General features: G+C 31.5%; 1 protein-coding gene across 2 annotated transcripts in view; it reads right to left on the bottom strand.

The window, feature by feature from the left end:
- Positions 1-22,149, bottom strand: part of EPHA5 (EPH receptor A5) — a 567,705-nt gene that overhangs the window by 4,465 nt on the left and 541,091 nt on the right. For both annotated transcript variants that reach the window (XM_074229341.1, XM_074229342.1), the window contains 5 exons: positions 20,589-20,650; positions 20,277-20,486; positions 15,158-15,307; positions 8,871-9,064; positions 4,281-4,436 (listed from right to left, as the gene is read on the bottom strand). In XM_074229341.1, the coding sequence (XP_074085442.1) occupies positions 4,281-4,436; positions 8,871-9,064; positions 15,158-15,307; positions 20,277-20,486; positions 20,589-20,650 (772 nt within the window). The remainder of the gene's footprint in view (positions 1-4,280; positions 4,437-8,870; positions 9,065-15,157; positions 15,308-20,276; positions 20,487-20,588; positions 20,651-22,149) is intronic.

The following is a 22,149-nucleotide window of genomic DNA, read 5'->3' as shown; positions in this document are numbered from 1 at the left end:
ATTCTAATGAATGCATTAATTATTTTTAAATAGAGTCTTATAGGTCCAAATATGAGAATAACATTATATATGTACAATTCAAATTCAACTGATCATATATGATAAGTTTGGTAAGAGCTATGAATGTGAAGTATTGTCAATGGGGTGAAGTCCAGTAAGTATCTCATGATTTTCTACAATATTTTTTAGCCCATATCAGTTAGAAGGTTGATTGATTTTGAAGTCTTTAAAAATAAAGAATGGGGAAAAACAGGACAACCAATTCAATTATTCAGAACCAACTTATCTGGTTTGTGGGTTATCCATATCCCCTTCTTGTATTTTTCTTTTCTGTTTTATACAATTCTGAAGCTTATTACTAGAACCACCACCAATGGCTGGATAAAAGGGAGGAGAATGATTAAATACACATACATTAAAGTTTAGCATGTCTCCTGAGTCTTTCACCACAGTTTCATCTTGAAATTGTACTATTTTATATTTTCTGGTTGATTTAAACTATGTATTGAAATTGCATCATAAATCTGTTTGTATTAGAAGTCAGTCCTAGGAGATGGGGGAGAATTTACCCCATTGTTTTTTTCTGATTTAGATGAGAGGTACCTAGAGGGTAATAGCTATATTTATAATGTGCATACTATTATACATATGTAGTTAAGTTATCATTATGTTAATTATTATACTTTTTTCTCTCCTGTAAAAGAGCTGAGAAGATTTATAAAAAATATTTGGCTTCTATATTAAAAAGCATGTATGGTATAACAATATAAAATACATACACCTAAAAATAAATGTAATGCATCATCACTTTTATTTTTTTTGCCTATACTGTCATTGTCCATGATTTATTTTAATCTATGTTGACACTGACTTCATTATCTAAATAATCAAAAGTTGACTGTGTAGATCTGACAGGCAATTCAGAAAGCGAGCTGCTATTCTTTCCTTAATTCACATGTTTGGATTCCATTCACAACTCACCTAGAGTACAAAATCTCCCTGTATGCACTACAGATCTGTAATTCTGCATTGTTGAACAAACTACATATTTTTGTCATTGCCATCACTGTTATTCATATTAATACTTGCTATCATCAAGCAGCAATATTCATGTTATTAGAGCCATAGGCAATAATTTATACTACCGCAGTAGAATAAATGAGTCACAAGACCTCTCTCTTTTGTCTATTTCCAACAATTTGCATACTTATATGGAAGTAAGGAAGATTGCTGCTACAAGCCTTGACCTCCCCCCCCACTCTCACTTCCCTTACCTGTAAAATGAAGCCATCAAGGTAGATCATTTCTAATATTTCTTTCAACTCTTAATCTTATGACATTGATGTTAAAAACAGTGATGTGTTCCATATCTAGATTCTTTCTAAATCTAGGTTTGATGGGGGCAGAGTAATACCATTTTCATTGATTAGCTTTTGGCAGTCAGGACTTTTTATCTTGCTGGAATTTGATTTGAAGTATAATTATCTGATATATGTATCATATGTGTGCAGGGCTATTGCAAAAGCGGTCTTTCAAATTGTAGTTTATTTTCTCCCTGAGCTGGAAGTGTTTCAAGACAATTTATGGTTTGCTTGTTTTTTGTGTAGTCTTCTTTACTTTGATGGCAAACCCCATAAAATTAATATTGAAATAGGACTAATACTCATTGCACAAAATCAGTCTTTGCTTTCCAAGCTTATTTGTTCCTTTTGCTGATCTCCCAGTTCATTTTACCAACAGCTGGGAATTTTAGAAGTTATCTCTCTAACTTTTTGAACGAGAACCAGCAAGATGATAGGTTAAGTTGATTTCCCCACCTGTAATCTTGACCAGATAACTTAACCTGTCCATCTCTGTCTCTGAGTTTTTATTTCATTTTCTATTTCATATTCCATTTCAATGGAAAATGGTTTTGGAAATTGATGAAGAGTATTTGAAAATGGGATCATAAACAATGGAATCTGGTAAGGAATCTCACATAATAGCTATTTCTTCATGATCATGTGTGACTATCATGTCAGGGATATGAATGGGGATTCCCTGGATCCCCTAATATGCATGCAAATCTGACTACAATTGGATCTTACAAAAAAAGAAAGCATAATTAGCAAGATCTTTGAGTAGCTCTCTGAGTAACCTCAGTTTTAATCTTACTCTTCCACTCAGGCATCAAGGTCACACACACACACACACACACACACACACACACACACACACACACACACACACAAACACAAAAGACAAGGGTAACTGAGTAGACACAATATAACAAGAATTCAGAGTATTTGAAAGCCTGGTAGACAGTTAAGAGTAGGTAATTAGAGAAGGAAAGAAGGTGCAAGATCAGCTGCAAAACAAAAAGTAAATAGGGAATAAAAAATATAAACCCAGGGAAAAAAAAAAGAAAGGAAGAAATGACCCACGGGGGGGGGGGAGCAATAAAAATCAGAAAAAATGACAAGAAGACTATGTAAAGTATCAAAGATTCAAATAAAGCATTTGTTTACAAAAAAGGGAGTTTCCCCCAAGAAGAAAAGAATAAATTAGAAACTGTTGTAAGATTATTTAATGTGAGTTCAGTAAGGAAAGGAGAATTAGACAGACCATGAATTTTAAATATTTAAATATATATCTGTTTAATGACAAAAAGAGACATCATTTAATGCAAATATGTTTATTATACATTTACAAGTAATCTGACAATGGGTAGAAGAAATACCTACAATATCATTTTAATATAAAATGACAAATAATAAATTTAATAAATTAAAATGACATTTTTATTGAAAATTAAATAGCAATCATATATAAATATCTTTAAATAATCAGTAATATTTTCAGCCCACTATTTGCAAAATAGCACAGACATAAGTCCTGCAGAGTCAGGACTAAGAGTGTATAATTTTCTGTATGAAATTAGGTAGCTCTTGTTTGTGTATTGTGGAAAGGAGGAATTTGGGAATAGGACAAACTGAGATTTAGGCCCATTTAATAATGGGTTCAGGATATGAGAAATGCTGAAGCTATGGGAATTACATGATCTTGGCCACAACTTGTTAGGCGTGCAATAATGTTAAGATTATAAGACTGGTGAGAGACTATATAGTGGGAAAGTATGTGGAAGATGTGATATGAGGCAAATATAGTGCTTGGGATAATTTTAGCACCCTTTTTTAACATTTTTCATATCAGCGATTTTAATGCTATAGGGTAATTCTTTCTTCCAAGCAATGTCTCAGAGAAAGGAAGACTGAGGTTCAGATACTAAATTTTAGATATACTGGCTGTGTGAGCCTTAGCAAATAATTTAATCTACCTCTCATTATCCCAGGTAACTCAAGACCACAAATCCAAAAACAATTGCTAATCTGCGTTTTAACCTCTTTTCACTAATGTTATTTTAACACGGAATTTTATAAATGGCAGTATCTCTTCAAACTAAGTACTTTACAGTAAGTTTTCATTAAATTTCTTAGCTTTGACAATTTAACTTAAAAATACTACTGAATGGCCAATTTTTATAAATAACAAAGCTAAAAGTTAAAACAATTGTACATACAGGAAATATAAAAAAAAATTCAGAGACAACATTAGGGAATTCACCAGTTAATTGAAGTGATTTTTATTTCATAGGATTTGATCAATTTAATCTTTTACGTGCAAACAGAAAAATGACACAATTGGTTTTACAGAGCTTGCACCAAAAAACAAAGGTAGCAACTGATGAATTCTTGCATTATTAAAATGCAAATGTGTACCACCTACCAATCCAATGAGAAAAGATCAGCTTTTATTAAGTTTGATGTTACCTGGGCATTCATTACAAAGTCAATATGACAAGGTATAGTTCCTTATTTTTTGTTACTTCATAGAACTAGTCATACCAATTGTGCTTACATTTTTTTGTATTTACATTCATTTAACATTTATTTTATATAGCAGTATAAAAACTGTGTCAAGAAAAACATCTTTTTTTTTCCCACAACATAAAGCAGTATTGTACTAGGAACTAGTTTTCCATTTATTCAAACGCAAATGCTATTTGTTTAAGGTAAAGAAGCAAATGTACTGGAGATACGTGACATTGACTTCAGGTTGACTTCTACCATGCAATTATTAGTTAACAACAACACAGACTAAAAAAGATGAAGCTTTTTTGCAAGCTGTTGAGCATGGACAAAGATTATCTAATTTCCCTTGGCCCTGTCCATTCTGGTTTTCAATAAATTTGCCTTTCCCCACAAATAATGTGAAAATTATCAGAAAAAAAAATTACTCACTCCAGGGTGACCTGAGCCACAGCATCCATTGAACTGTATCCATTTTCCATGAAAATCTCTGTATACCGTCCCATTTTGATAGCTTCCAGCCATTCACCTACAGATCTGTAGGCCCCAGTTCCTAGAGGACCATGTTCTACCAACAAGTTTGACACTCTAAAATACATTAAAAATTATGAATGACTTTTTGATAACTAAATGATATCAATATTTTCAATAATTTTTATATTTACAGTAATTTTATATACATGAAAAATATTTCTCCTTTCATCATTAAGAAAAACCAATACAGTAAGTTCTTTAATTAAACCAAATAGACTTTCAACTTAAAGAAAACATGAAATTTTTTCAAAGTAATTTATATATATATAGATAGATATAGATATGTATATAGAGAGATATATAAATCCAACATATAGATGTGATTAGAAATGAGAATTACATGAATTCACAAATATTACACATTTAGATATCTTCACTCAGAAGTCCCTGGTTTCAAGTCCATCCTTGACTGTTACTTGTTTTTTGATTTTGGACTATGTAACTTTTCTGTACCTCAAATAACAATTTGGGGGTTAGCTTTCAAATTGCAGACAAATTGTGGACTTTGGTCAGTAAAAAGAATCCACAATTTAATAACAGATATTTCAAATGTATTGCCAATATCTCCTTGGATCTGTTCATTTCAAGATACACTGGGAATGTTGTGCTAGATAATTAGTTGTTTCTGGTCTTTACTAAGGAAAAACAGTGAACATATCATATACTGATTACTTTAAAATTCACATAATTAACCATCATTTTAATGAAGTTTTATAGAATGCTGTCGTGGAGAATGAATTGGTCTAGATGTAGAACCTAGGAACCAAAAAAACACTTCAAACCCTAAGGCAAAGATTAAAGCAGGATTTTTTGCTAGCATGATATAAAACTCGAATGCTGATGATCACAGAGAGGAAAATGACATTTTAATAATGAACTGTTCTAATGAATAAAACAAGTCAATTTTGAAATGGAACCATTTACAATCAAATGGAGTCATAATATAGTATGATATAAATAAATTCTTAATAATCATAATAATAAGAAATCATTATTGTTAATTCTGTGCAATAACTTTATATGTCCAGGTGTGTCTAGCTGATGTCAACAAATTAAAAGCACAGAAAATAAAAAAAATAAGAAAGTCTTTCATACCTGTCATGACTTCAAATCTTTTTAATTACTGATTTGTTGGAAATGACATTAAAACTAATTGCTAATAAGATTCATTCTCCAATTGCTTCTTCAGAGAGTTAATGGTACATGGAAGATACATTCTTTCTTTGTATTTAAAATGACTTTTTCCTAGTAAACAAATTCATATAATATACAAAATACTTGTTTAGCCTAATTTACCCATTCTATGCCATTTCTGACCTCATGTTAAAGTGCTGTCAATTCAGCTCTGGACTCTTACTGCTTACAACCTTTTTGGCAATAGAAGAAAGGTGTTAAAGTAGATAAGCACTTTTTAAGATATGACATATTCTTTTGTATTTTTGAAAAGAAAACACTTAAAATCATCTACTCTTGCTGAGTAAAACCAAATGCAGATTTCAGAATTAATGGAAAATACTCAAAGTACCAATATGCCTGTGATAGGATCAATCAAGATTTACTCATTTCTACTTTGACTAGGCTTTTCTTTCTATAAAAAAACAAGACAGTTGTTTCCAATATTTAACTGTCCCAGGGAGTTCTGGTAACTTTACACAGTTTGACATGGGATATTATTCCCTTGTCTACATAAAAAGGCCCGCCAAAGTAGGGTCAAATTTCAGATATAAAAGATGTGCTAAGGTTTTAATCACCATAGCCTATCCAGATGATTAAATAGGTAAACAACACAGAAGGAAAAGGGTTTTTATCTACCTTCATTGAGTATCTTTTCTATGCAAATAAAACTCATTTTTGTTGACTGCAAAGTATATGATGACAGGGCAATTTGGTGGCACAATAGATAGCATATCAGGTGTGAAGTCAGAAAGACCTTAATTCAAACTTAGTCACAGACACTTACTAGTGTGGTAACCTTGGTAAAATCACTTAAACCTGTTTGTGTTAGTTTCTACATTTGTAAAATGATCTGAAGAAGGAAATGACAAATCATTCCAATATCCTTGACAAGAAAGTTTCAAATGGGGTTTTGAAGAGAAGGACATGACTGAAATGATTAAAGAAAAAGTGTCTTTTTAGAGTATTCAATAGATTAATTTAGGTACCAAGGAATCATTCTCAGTCAAGGTCAGAATATAGCAATAAAAGCAGATGAAAAAGTGGACAATTATCCCATAAGGTTTCCTCTTTCAGGAATTCTTTCCTGCACCTGTCGTAATTTTGAGTCATTTGAATATCATGGTAAGAATCTTCATAGCAAGCCATGGAATGGTCACCAATTTTACATGTAACGTATAGTGATCAATAAGGATTTTTCAAAGTGTGTATATAAAATATTCTTAAGACCAAGATAAATAGGGAAATAATTTAAAGTAAATACTTTAAGGCACAATAAGGAAAAACAGTTAATTGCTTAGGTAATTTTAGAGTAGTCAACAAGATATCACAGTGGATAGAGAGTTGGATCTGGAGTCAGGAAGATTTCTCTTTCTGAGGTCAAATCTGCTCTCAGACACTTCCTAGTCATATGACCCTGGGGTAAAAGACATAATCCTGCTGCCTTATTTTCTTCATCTATAAAATAGGTTGGAGAAAGAAAGGAAAAGTACTTAAGTATTTATGCCAAGAAAACTCCAAATGGAGTAATAAATAGTTGGATCCAACAGATTTCTTATAAACATCGCAAGTTTTCCACTAAATGATTAAGTGATTTTCATAGGTACTAAAAAAAGTAATTCTCCCCCTCACCTGTCAACAGAGACAGGTGATCATTACTGGTATTTGTATACACTTTACAAATGTTTTAATATAATGATATAAAAAAGAAACAATGGCTCAGTATAAAATTTGTATTCAGAAAGATCTGAGTTTGAATCTTGCTTTGGTGGATTTAGCTATCACTATATTAATGTCTCTATGCCATAGTTTGCTCATCTGTAAAGTAAGAACAATAACAATATTTACTTCCTAGGGTTGTTTTTGGATTCAATTATATAAAATTTGTGAAGACTTTTTCAAAAACTTAAAGTACTATATAAATAGCAGGTATAATTTTAAAAGTTCAACAAAACTTGACATTTTCAAGAAAATGCCATTTTTTTTCTAAATCAGAAATAAGAATTTAATCATTTTCAAAATAAATGATTTCCAACTCATAAAGTATAGGTATTATTTAAAGAATTGTCTTGGAAAATGTCAATTTTTAATCAAAAGTTTTGATTTGCATCCTAGTTCTTTCATTTTTCAACTATTTGTCCTTGGACAAGTCACTTAGCATTTCCAGAATTCACATTTTCATTTCTGCCTAGATGACACCTCTAAAGTTGCATCCAATTATAAATCTATGGTCTTATTATAGATAAACTGCATCACAGAGACAATGATATACAGAAAATAAAAACAAAAATTATTTGTATACATTTAAAAGATAATAATAGCAAAGTTGAAAAAGAATAAAATATTAAACAACTATAGATGGAACCGGTATTGACAAATATAGGTAGAGAAACCATCACAGGAACTGAAAATGGCGAATTTTGATTATTTGAGATTGATTATTTTACAAACAAAAATAATGTAGTTGGAATTAGAAGTAAAACTTAAAGGGACAAGTAGTTGAATCACCATAGCCTATCCAGATGATTAAATAGGTAAACAACACAGAAGGAAAAGGGTTTTTATCTACCTTCATTGAGTAATTATGACCTGAACTCTAATATACAAAGGGATATGGTATTTTTAAAAAGAATACTTCTACAGCTAACCCTTTTAATTCTAATGTCTTTCTTCTATTTAAGAATTCCCTATTTATTTTATATATAACTTTTTTATACATTCTTGAAGAATGTATAAAATGCTTTTATCTCACATTAACTATAACATGACTACAATATTATATAAAAAAGGTTTCAAAAGTTTAAGAACTTGAGCCAATACAATAACTGATTATGACTGATGATAAAGCAAGGTTCCCAGCACTTGGGGACCAGAAGATGGACTGTAGGCATAAAATAAGAGATTCGTTTTCAGAAACAAGCAGTATAATAGAAATTTGTTTTGTCTCACTGTATTTTTTTTGGTCACAAGTGAAGGATTTTCTTTGGGAAAGGTGAGATTTGGGAGGAAGTAGAGTAGAACTAGTGATTAAAAAAAAGAAAATACAAAAGAGAGAGGAAGAAATTTCAGCAAAGTATAAGGATAGCAGAATGTTAATACTATCACATTAATATATATAAATGCACATACATATACATATATACATATATATACACATATATTGACACATTTATAGCTTTATAGTTATCCTACCCTGAACTTCTTTGTATTTGGATATTTAATATCTTACTTTTGATTTTATAGTATATGATGAGGAAAAAAATTGAAATTGGTCAACATTTGAAAATTGGGAGGGTGGGGGGCCCATTGTTGTACCTGTTTGATGCATTAACCAGTGTCTTCAAACTGCTTGGATTACGGATGAGCTTGTCCAACATGCTGACAATTTCATCAAACTTGGGTCTACTGTTTCGATCTTTCTGCCAGCAATCCAACATTAACTGGTACAGAGCAGCAGGGCAATCCATAGGACTTGGCAGACGGTATCCTTCCTCAACAGCTTTGATTACCTGAGAAAGATGAAGTAATTTTTTTTTAATCCCAGAAAATTAAGATTTCTGCTATAAATATTTTTCACTGTTCTCCTCACCTTTTTTTTATTCCTGGCCAAAAGAATATAAAGGTGGTTCAAGAAGGGTAGGAACATAATTAAAATGAAAAATAAATAAATAAATGGATTATGTATATGTATGTATGTATATATATATATATATATATATATATATAAATTAAGAAAATAAAAATGAATAGTAGTTTAACTATAAGAATGATGAATGGCAATTATTGCTCCTTAAATAAAAAAGATATGCAACATGTTGAGAAATATATATATATATATATAATTCATTTTATTTATTCTTGTTTTCTAAATAGGAATAATAGTTACAGAAATTTTATCTGAATGGCATTTTTTTAAAGAACATTTAAACATGAACATAAACACATTTAAAAATAATTAACATATAATTTTGCATCAAAACAAAGTTGTACACTAAATGACAGATAAGTCAAAGGCTAAAGAACATAACTATCTCATGCATCATTCATATGTCAGACTCTAGCTGCTTATAATCAGTCACAGAGTACTGCCTGGAATCTTGAATGACTGCACACTACCGAGCATATTAAAAGTAGAATATTTAATGATTGACTTTCAATGTATATATGCAAGAAGAAACGTATATTTCTATTTTGTGTTCTAAGAGATATTTCTTCTGAAGTGATTAAAATGTGAAATGTTGATATGAATTATTTAAAAACAGATTTGTTTATTCTGAAGATTTCAATCAGAATTTTTTATATTAAAATGGTAGCAAATATAAACAGCAATGGAAAATTATCATAATATTTCTGTTAAATTATATTCCTAATTAATGAAATTCTCCAGTTGCATTTTTCTAATTATTGTTTTCTTCAGAGAATCATTGCTATCACAGATGGAAAAGAAATAATTATTTAAAATTTGATATTAAAATAAAATTCATTCAATGGTTCTAAGAATAATTTTTTTCTTGATATTTACCACCTTGACTTTTAGGACACTATTCTCTATAGAAAAAAGTTTTTATCCTCTTTCTGGTCTTTCTTATCTTTCTTCTCCTGTAGTTCTTTTTTTGAATACTTATTCCCCAAATATGAATCATCAGTCACCACTAACAACCCAGGGTTAGATGATTAAGGAAAATTGTTATACTATATCAGCTATGGAAAATAATAATGGATGAGAGAGTTCACTTTTGATCTGTCAGAGATCAGACTTTTTAAGAGAAACACATTTGTTGATAAGCAAATGATATTTCTCTAAAGACAAAATTATATCTGAAACAGACAACAGATATTAAATGTGACTAAATAGATTGTATCACTGTGAAGGAGAAAATGAGGCCATGCTAAAAATATCTGCTGAAGGACTAAAAGTCCACATTGAGAAATATAATTCTTATGAGAGTGCAAGGAACTAATGTCCTATATTTCAAGAGTGTTTTATGTTGTAAAATTCACATACATTATCTCATTTGGTCCTTATCATTTTGCAGATGGTACAAGAATGAATATGCCAATTTTAAAGATGAGAAAACTGAAGCTTACAGAGATAATGCTTTCTCAAGCAGCATGTTCTTTTGAAAGTTTAAAAAGTGAGTAGGAAAAAAAATTGAGGGCTATTTTATCACCCTCTTCAGCATTTATAAAATTTCTAAAAAGTTAAGAACTTTAAATACCTGTGAGTAAGTAGAATAAGTAAACTAAAGCATAATTCTTTTTTAGGTTTACTGGTCACTTCAGAGGAAGTGGCTGAAAACCAATGTACTATTGAAACCCACAGGGACATAAGTTTTCTCTGAATTTCATAAAGTGAGACATTGTGCAAATTAACCACCAATGCAGGCAAATAAATTCCTTTTGGAAAAATCAGAAAACAATAAATTGTTGACACAGAAACAACTAAGAGTAGAATTTTCATGTTCCTTTGAGAAGAAATTTGAAAAAAGCCATTTTTAGAATACAAGACTGGTACCCATTTTGGACTTTTCTTTGCCAGTATGTGACCAAAATTTTCATTGAATGTGGCTATACAAATGATGTGATATATATATATATATATATATATATATATATATATATATATGACTTATACATTAGCTATCTATATATCTATCATCTATCTATGACTATATATATACATATATATATACATATATATGAAGACATGATAGAATGTCTAGTTTCCCATCACATGTGAATATAATTCTGGAATTTGCTTTTTAATTAAATGTTGCCTTGTTGATTATCAAGTCTAATCCTCTTTTAGATGAATCTGATGCCCAGAGAGGCAATGAATCATCAAATATTATGAAGCTAATTTGCAAACAAACCAAGAATTAATTTTTTCTCTATTCATTACACACATATACACACACATGCACATATTTGGAGACCCAATTAGAGACAGAGAAGTGTGATTTTTTTGATAAATCATTTTGAAGCTAGAACAACAGCACAACTTCAAATCATTTTTATCACTGGTAAAGAACAATATAACATTATCCATCAAGATTTTTTCTGTTAATCTTGTTTTGAAAATTTGTTATTTTGGTTAGAAAACAAAGATGTCTAATGTAGTGAGTGATTAGGCTATCAATGAGCATAACCATTAAAATATCTTCTTATTTTATTGGTATTGTTATATCTCTCTATATAAGCAGGCATATATGATATTGTTAAGATTATTATAAGCCATCTAAAATTGTTCTGGAAAAGAAACAAAAATTTCCCTAAGACCTTACTATTCAGAACCGTTATTTTGAATGTCTAGATAAGAATTGTAACTGTTCAAGATCAATTTAGCAAAACCTACATTTTCTTTAGAGAAATGCTAAAATATAGTTTCAATGGAATTATAGTTTGTGTCAAAGGTACAAGGTCAGAGTTTTGCTCAAGAAAATTCTTTGTCTTGATTTGGAATCTGAATTATGTTGTCACTTCATCCACCCCAATTTTGATATTGGTCCTAATTTGTGTCTACTACTTTAAATGTCATAGGAAAACTGACAAACTATTAATGCACTAAAAGGTCAAATTCTATTGGGTAATAACAAAAGAAGTTACTTATTTTTGAAGTGAAGTGGATTGACTTTCAAGTCACTCATATCCTATTTAATCAGTTCTTTCTAATGTACTTCATCAGGCATCTTTGAGTCATTTCCTTGATGCTTCATTCATGGAAATACAAACAATTAAATAAGATTTTACCCTTTTCCCAGGAGTAGTTGGTGAATCAGAGCTAGGGTTTGAATAAATCTTTCCAGGCTATCATTTATCGCTGTGAACAAGATCAAAGCATAGATTTTCTTCTAGAAAGATGAGAAGTAACTATTCTATTGCATCAAAGAGTTAAGACATGAATTATTTTCAAATAATAGAAAAAACAATGGAAAAGATTAACATTAAACTCCACATGGAGAAAAATCAGCATTTGCAATTTTCCTTAAAGCCTTCTTTTTACCTGGGAAGCATTATTATTAATGTAGACTATTGTGTAGTATAACACATTTAAATAGCTATGTGTTAGCTATTAAAAAGTTCCTCTCCATTAGGAGTTTACCTCTTAATGGAGGAGATTCTAATTACTAATTGGCATATATAAGATAAATATCAAGTAAATAACCTAGAGAGCCAAGAGATGTCTCTTGGAGGAGATGGCAAGTGAGGTGACTTTTGAAGTAATCGGGTAATCTCAGAGACAAAGTTTGGGAGATAGAATGGTGCAAGTATTGTGGACAGTCAGGAAAAAGACAGAGAGATAGAGCATCTTATATTGCAGAATACTAAGTAGAACAGTACAGTTGAATTTTAGTGCATAGAAGAGATTGATGTGTTACAAATTATGGGGAAGATAGGAAGATCATTCTATTAGAAGTTAAATATAGGATATATCCTAGATCTAAAATATAATTGATCCAATTGTGTTTGAGTTCAATTTACCTTTAAGTCGTGATCTGAATGCCTTACATCTTTATGATTTTTGGGGGGGGGGCAAATGGGTGTGGATGGAGAGTGAGGGTTGCACAAGGGAAAAGCCAATAATCTAGAGAAAGGAATTCTGATGTTGAGTTGGTGATTTTTCAAGTCATTATGTAACTCCTTACCTTTACTGAGGATTTCATCGCTAAACTCCAAGAGCTCTAATCCTATTTGGTCTACCCTCTCTTATTAAATTTGTCAGCCTGAAACACTTACTTTTTTAAAAGCCAAGTTTTTCTGAGTTAACCAAGGAGAAAGGGTAGCAGCAATAAGGGTAGCAGACAGGCTGGCACCAGTTCAGCAAAACCATGCTACATCTGAAGTACTCTTATAAGTTATGCATGTTCTTGGCATTGACACTCAAATCAATAGTGTTAACTCAATTTAGAAAGTGCTGCCTCTTCTGGCAAAACATAATAAAGGGTATAAAGAATCAGATATTGCTTCCTTCATGTTATGTGTATATGTGCTTGGAAAATCAACTCAGTAGAAAAGGGAGCTGCTGAATAGTTGTGGTTTAAACAGAACAGAAATTGTCACAGAAACGTTTGCTCAACAATGTACATTCAGAGGAATAACTGATGAGACTAAGCTTCGATATCCTTCTACACATAATAAATTCAGACTAACTGCAAATGGGGATTTTAGAATAGTTAATAAAGATTAAAGATATGTTCCAAATTTCTATTAATTTATTAGTGTGTTTTAGCATATAGTTTCTGTCAGTTTCTATGGATGAAAACATTTCACCATTTGACTTCCAACCATCTAGGGATGAGTTGCAAGCTAGTCTTTGACCTACAAACATTCATGGAGCCCCTTCTGGAAAGGTCTCTAAAATTTTTCTAGTTTGGTAATGCCATAGCTTACACATAAGAACACAGAGTCACAGTAATGTCCAATGTAATTATAGTAATTCTTTCTGCAGTGACAAAGAAATGAAAAGTAAAGGAATGCCCATAATTTAGAATATGATCAAAAAAATTATGGCACATTACTGTAATAAGATATTATTGTTCTGTAAGAAATAATGAAACAAATTTAAGAAGAAATATATGAATTGATGCAGCATGAAGTAAGCAGAATAGGGTCATCTCTGCACCATCATGGTTATTTGGATGGTTTTATTATTTTAGTAAATTATTGTCACTTCATGTGATACTTTCTGATACTTTCTCAATAACTTGCATTTATAGAATAATTTGAAATGAACAAAATCCTTTCTTCACAACAATTCTTTGACGTGAATGATTCAAATACAATCATTAAAATTTTGTAGATTAGGGGCAGCTAGGTGACATAGTGGATAAAGCACCGGCCCTGGAGTCAGGAGTACCTGGGTTCAAATCTGGTCTCAGACACTTGATAATTACCTAGCTGTGTGGCCTTGGGCAAGCTACTTAACCCCATTTGCCTTGCAAAAAAAAAAAAAACCTAAAAAAAATTTTACAGATTAGAAAATCGAGGCTCAGAAAAGTTAAAGGACTCCCAGAAGGTCATATGACCAGGACTAAAGTTGGGCTCTTAAATAAAATAAGGACTACACAAATTTTAGAGGAGAAATTAGGTCAGTCCTATGTGATTTGTACTGATTAGATTGGGAAATTTACTTAAAAGTGTCTGAACAATAGTAAAAGGTTTTGCTTAAGTCCTGCAACACAAACATATATTCCAATCAAAGACCTGGGCTCAAATCCCATCTCTTATAAACTAGGACATTCAGGACAAATAACTGTGATTTTTTTTTTTTTGTTTGTTTTTCAAGTGGGACTAAATTACTTTTTTGAGATCCCTTTCAACTCTAGATATATAATACTATATTTATTAACTAAACAGAGTTAAATATCATTGTCATATAAATGAATCATTTGATGAAGATAAATCTTATGTATATAAAAATGCATGTTTTAGACACATATAAATGGAGTTATAATTCATGGAAAATAGCTAAAATAAGTTTAACAGAGGAAAAAAAAGACTGGAGAGAATTTAAACTAATCCTTCTTTTTTTCAATTCACTTTCAAAAATATAATGTGCCCATAATCAAGGGCTGTGCAGTAGCATTTGGTTTGGTACTTACATCCTGATTGGTCATTTCCCAGTATGGTCTCTCTCCATAGGAAACAACTTCCCACATCACAATTCCATAACTCCAGACATCACTGGCAGAGGTGAACTTGCGAAAAGCAATGGCTTCAGGTGCAGTCCATCTGATTGGGATTTTTCCTCCCTAAGAAAGATAAATATTAATATAAATAAATAAAATAACAGCCCACAGTTTTAGACATAGCAAGGGATACAGTTTTCTCACCTGAAAGACTTTGGAAGGAGATAAAGAATTGTAAAGAAAATTTGTTTGACAGCCCTCAATCTCTTTCTGCATACCTTAGACTATGAGCACTTGTAGACTGACTACTAATTGCCTTGTCCAAAAAGGATTGTAGTTTTCAATTCTGTTTCAATACCAGAGCACATATAGGATACACATCTCAATTATACTGCTTTGAATCATGGCCAGCAGGTCACTAAAGAGCATTCTCATAATTTTCAAACAAACAAAAAAAACCAGAGCAGGCAAATATTTCATATTTCTTTCTCTTACTTTCCTACCTTTATTTCACAAGAATTGAAAATAATAAAAAACAATCCAGATATCTAAGAGTTCCCTCACAAGCCTTTAAGGAGTTTAATAGGAAGTAAATATATACCTGACGGTCAAATAAATGAAAGCAAATACATCATTGTGGGAGTGGTAGGTGGATGGGAAATTCATGCATATCCACAAACACTGGATTTATATCTTCTGCTTTTATATTTTGGGCACTTTTTATGGGGGGAGGGTAACATGTTCGATATTATCATGTTAAAGCAAATAAATAGAAATCAAGGTATGAGACAAATCTCACCAAGTTATCCATTTTTAAAAGATTATTCTGCACAGTAATAACAATGAATAATTTTTTAAAAAATTTTCAGTTCAAAGAGGAAATAAATGTCATGTTTGTCTTTTCAAGCTGAAAATATTTTTTCTAATTCTTAAATAGGTAAAACTAGAAAACCAAATGCTGAATCTTGTATACTTTAAAAAAACTGAAAGAAAGGTGTGTGAATTTCAAATAATTGCTTAAGAAAAAGGACCAATCATACTCATAAAATGACAAAAGAAAACATTGTTTGTCAGATATCCCTGAAAAAAGCTGCTAGAATTTTCATTTGAGGGAAGAAAAACATATTTTAAAAATATGTGCTAAAAAAAATCATTAATAGATCATGACCATGAGGCCCTGACATATGCAGAAAGTCTTAAGTCATTTTTCACTCATTTCCAGTATGAAGCAGGCTCCATGAGGACCTGAAATATAACCCTTTACTGAGGCATAGCTGTCAGTCATGCTCTGGTAAAATAAGGTTAGTGTTTGAGAGACCTCCTTCTCTTCCATCCTAAGAACTTAGCCCAAATGAACTTTTACAAAAGTTTTTGGTTTTTTACAAATTTTGTAAAATCATTATTTTACAAAAACTAATTGTTTTCATATAATTTCCAAATGAAGATATATTCATAATTAAAAATTGATACTAACTTTCATTTCTTCATAATTATTTTTTAAAAGATTATGCTTTATGAACTAATATTTATATGCATGCACACACACAGAAAGAGGGAGTGGGAGATACTGGAAAAGAAATGGATAGATATTCCTTTTGTGGAAATTTTCCCTACCAGTAAAGACTGGCAACTCATTTGTAATTTATATTCTTGAAGCATTTATACATAAGTTTTCTAAGATTTCATTCACCTTCTTAACTTCCTTCTTTTGTATTTTATTGTTAGATTTATCTAGTTCTGAGAGAGGGAGGTTGAGGTCTCCCATTATTAAAGTTTTGCTGTCTATTTCTCCTTGTAATTCACTAAATTTTTCCTCTGTGAATCTGGAAGCTCTCCCACTAGGAGCATACATGTTTACTAGTGATATAGCTTCATTTCCAATGGTACCTTTTGAGAAGATGTAGTTTCCTTCCTTACTCCTTTTAATGAGGCTGATTTTTGCTTTTATCTTGTCTGAGATTAGAATCGCTACCCCAGCTGAAGTATAATGTATATTGCTCCAACCTTTTACCTTTACCCCTTGTGTATCCTTTTTTTCAAATGTGTTTCTTCTAAACAATATATTGTAGGATTCTATTTTTTTAATCCATACTGCTATCCATTTCTGTTTTATAGGACAGTTCATCCCATTCACATTTACAGTTAAGATCACTAATTCTGTATTTCCCTCTATGCTTTCTTTATCCATTTATATTTATCTCTTTCCTTTTCTTATTCCTCTTCACTAAACTTTTACTACTTTTCCCACCCTTTCATTTATTTTTTAAAAATTTAAATTTCAGTTCATTTTCACTTATACCTTCCCTTCCCTTTTATCAGTCCTTTCTTCCCTTATCTTCTCCTTTCATGGTCCCCCCCTTTCCCTGTAGATTAAGTTAGATTTTAAAATCCAAGTGGGAAACTATTTTCTTTCTTCACTGATCTAAATCTATTTAATAGAATTTACACATCATTCAGATTCTCCCTTCTTTCCCTCTAAAATTATAAATCTTTGTTCCTCTTCCCTTGGTGCTCTATTTTGCCTGATAAGCTCCTATTGTTATCAAGATATCATCACAGATTGTTTATTTGATTGTTTGAAAAGCAATCCTCTTCACAAGTCAAAATATCCTCCAATGCCATATTATTTCTTGTACTATTTGTGCCCCCCCAGTCTATTTTCTTTCCCACTTTATCTCCCCCCTCCTCACCCAGGGTACTTAACCTCTTGTTAGGTGAAGCATCCTGATCTATTTAACTGAAAGTATCTTGAAGATCTCTAAGTACTGGGAGGCTCTGGAGGTCCCACTGAAAACTTTACAAATGATTATAAAGTAATAGAGACACTGTTTCAGGTCCTTGCAGCTTATGATATCCTTATTAGTCAGGGTGCTTTGTGAAAAGAACCTTGTGAATTAAAGCCAGTCAGAGTGTAATGAGATTTTTAAGTTAAAGTCAACACTCTTGCTTTTTAAAGGGTTTTTTATCTCAAGCATAGTGATGTGATCTCTTCAAATGAGGGACAAGACCCAGTTAAGTCTATATCCCTTAGGCTCATTCTCAATAATTATATTCTACCTTCTAATTTTCCTTAGAGATAATTGTTATATTTTCTCTTTTATGGACCAACATTGGTTTAAAACAGTTTTGTTTTTCAGTCCCCTTTTTCATTTACCTTTTTTATGTAAATCTTCAGTCATGTATTTGGTGAATGAAGTCTCTGTTCAGTTCTGGTTTTTGTGTGAAGAAATTCTGGAAGACCTGTATTTCATTGAACATCCATCCTTTTTTCCTGACAATACATGAAGTATTTTTCAGGGTAATACAATCTGAGTTGCAATTCCAGCTCCTTAGTTCTCTGAAATATGTTTTTCCAGTTCTTCCAATTCTTCAGTGTTGAGGCTGAGAATTCCTGTGTTAGTTTGATTGTGTTCCCTTTGTATTTGAAATGTTTTCTTTTTTGTGTTTGTAATATTCTCTCTTTTATTTGAGGGTTCTGGAATTTGGCTATTACAGCCCTTCGAGTTTTTAATCCTGGGGTTTCTTTCTGGAGGGGTTCTGTGGATTCTTTCAATTGTCATATTAGATTGTCATATTCATAGTAGATTGGGGCAATTTTCCCTTATAATTTCCTGCATGATGTTTTCTAGGTTCTTCTTTTGGTCCAGGCTTTCTAGTAGTCCAATGATTCATAGATTGCCATTCCTGGATCTGTTTTCCAGGTCTTCATTTTCCCTAGAAGGTATTTTACATTTTCTTCAAATTTTTTCAGCTTTTTCATTTTGTTTGATGGAATCTTGTAATCTTGGTTTCTTGGTTTTTAACTGTTCATTTCTAGTTTCTAGGATTTTATTTTCTTCAATTACCTTTTGTGTTTTCTTTTTTTAAAGGTGTTGAATTCTCTGGTCAACTTTTCACAATTTTCCTGCATGGTTTTCATTTCTTTTTCTCATTTTTCTTCTCCCTCTCTTCTTTGGTTTTTAAATTCTTTTTTAAGCTCTTTGATGAGCTTTTGTATTTTAGTACAATTTATAGATTGTTTTGATACTTCTCCTGAGAATGATGTTTCACAGCTTTCTTCTTCAGACATGGCATTGCTGTCATCTTTATCTGTGAAGTATTTTCCTAAGGTGAGCACTCTTTTAGCTTTTTTGCTCATCTTTGTTGTTGTAGCTCTGCTCCTGGGAGTATAGATCCAAGCTTTTATTTTGCTGGGGCTTTGGTCTTTTCCCTGGCTCATTGTTGGTCAAGATACTGCCTATGCAGTCCAGGCCTTGCCTTTGCAGAGGTTTTTTTTTTTTTTTTTTCCTACCTTTATGTCCAGGTTCTGATTTAACAGGGGACTGTTCCCAACTTGCCCTGTCCTTAATCCAATGTTTCTGGGTTCAGATTTTGTTTGGGATCCTCTCAGCTGCCTTGCTATCCAGTTGCCAGGACCTCTGTTATTATTAAGCTGTCGAGACCTGGATTGCACTTTGGCTAAAAGCTTCTTGCTTTAGCCACTCTCCTGCTTCATGGACATCTTTTTTTTTCTTGGTGGGATCTGTAGTGTGAATGTCAGAGTAGAGGCTTCATGTATCTTTGTTAGGGAAAGGCTCTGAGAGCTTGTTAGCTTCGGCCCACCATCTTGACTCCACACCGGAAGTCGAGGATGAACTTTAAATACATTCACTGATATATGATATAGATAAATAAACATTAAATAGGAGAGAAGACTAGGCATTTTTCTACAGGAAGAAAAGTTTATGATCCAGATCAAATTGGCCTAACTAGCTTCTTTTCTGGGTAAGCAGTAGGCAATAATTTATAGTAAGAATGATAATGCATTTGGACATGCATGACTAAAGTTTTTGAGAGATAACTGTACAAAAGATTACTTTCTTTTAGTAAGATTAATTATAAATCTATAAATCACAAGATATTCCTCTAAGTAATTAAACAATCCCCTGGTATCAATTCATTTGTTGTTATGGGGCAAAATTATAGATATTTGGTTCAACTTATTTCTGTGCTCTAAGACACATAAAAATCTTTAAAACATATTATTCATAATTTTCCTTAGTATAATAATCTAGGGTTGATTTCTCATATTATTGCTAATGTTAGAACTCACCCTTGTGGTGTATGCTGCTTCAGGATCATCCTCTAGTACTCTGGAAAGTCCAAAGTCAGATACTTTGCATACCAAATTACTGTTGATTAAGATGTTTCTGGCTGCAAGATCCCTATGCACGTAGCCCATGTCAGAAAGATACTTCATTCCTGAGGCAATGCCCCTCAACATTCCTACTAGCTGAATTACAGTAAACTGTCCATCATTTTTCTGGAAAGATAATGAGAAAGTTAGTCAACAAGGAAATATAATGAACAACATCAGTGCTAGGGGGTTGTGGCTATAATAAATAAAAACTATTACAAATCTTACCTTTAAAAATGTGTCTAAAGAGCCATTCTCCATATATTCAGTCACTATCATTACTGGCTTACCTAAAAAAGAAAGCAATTATATACTTTTAATTTCAGAACTATATTGATTATTCTTTTGAAGATACATAAATAAAGAAAGATATACTCTTGCAAGCTAACTCAGGGAGTATGCTTTAAATTACTTTAGAAATATTAATTTATTCATGATTTTTCAAATTTATAGAATCCAAATTTTAATATAATGAGTGAATCAGCGTTTATTAATCAGTAATATTATTCTGAGTGCTATAAGAACTAGATGTATGTGGAGAGATAAAGGTGACATGAATATAACTTTGATAAATGAGTATTTTAAATTATTATAGTGCTATTATTAGATAAATATGCCATTATGTAGTTATGAGACTTTAGACAATTTAAAATGATCCTTGTTTTGGGATTGTTTTGGGGGCGGCTAGGTGGCGCAGTAGATAAAGCACCAGCCCTAGAGTCAGGAGTACCTGGGTTCAAATCTGGTCTCAGACACTTAATAATTACCTAGCTGTGTGGCCTTGTGCAAGCCACTTAACCCCATTTGCCTTGCAAAAAAAAAAAAAAAACCTAAAAAAAGATCCTTGTTTTTATAGGACAGTTCAATAGAATTCATATTTAGTTTTTCAATGAATGACTATTGTGACCCCTAGTATTTACATGCACACATAACCAATTCAAAGATCACTAAAACTATTTCCATCTTTACTATTTTTCTCTAAGGAACACCTCAAAATATTTTTTTTCCATTTTCATTTATGCCTTCTACCTCCATATAATTATTGCCATTCTTTCTATTCAAAATATGCTTACCCTACCCATTAACCAAAATTTTAGTAAAAATTCAGTTCAAATTCTACCTTTTCAATAAAACATTTGCTCATCTCCAAAGAAAACTGACATTTCCTTTCCAGTAGATACCTTTACATATTAAATGCTTTTCTTGAAAATGCTCATCAAACTTGTTTCAACAGGGGAAGTTCCTTTGCCCTTTTTCACTTTTACACTTTTATCTGCACCACTCATATAACAATTAGAAAATATTGTCTATTATGATTGTTGAAATACTTATTCCCATCTATTAGAATATTGATTCTTGCATAATGAAAACCTTGTCTTATATGTTTATCTTCTCTGTAACAGCTTATACAGTGTTATGAATATAGGAAATGTTAAAGGAAATAGATGTAAAATGAGTGTGTAAATAACTATATTACTCAGAAAAACATCTTCCAAGGAAAGTCTTTAACATGACTGTCTTGCCCCTTGATAACAACAGTGTAGTATTTTAAAATTAGCATTGTTCCTACTTCTGGGGTGGGGGGAATCTTTATATCCTATTACCCATAAATGACATATGTTAACTTAAGTGTCTTGTTCTTAGGAAAAGATGTAGTGAATAAAATTGCAAATGTGTATGCATGTACATTTATATCCATGCTAAATATGTTATTCTTACAATAAATACAGAGGGTGTGCTGAGACAAAAACATGATTGTTCTTTTAGATTGTTTCAGAATATAAATGTG

This window comes from Macrotis lagotis, chromosome 3, assembly GCF_037893015.1.
Source record: "Macrotis lagotis isolate mMagLag1 chromosome 3, bilby.v1.9.chrom.fasta, whole genome shotgun sequence".
NCBI lineage: Eukaryota > Metazoa > Chordata > Mammalia > Peramelemorphia > Peramelidae > Macrotis > Macrotis lagotis.
Note: the sequence above shows the minus strand (reverse complement) of the source record. Positions and strands in the feature narration are given on the sequence as shown.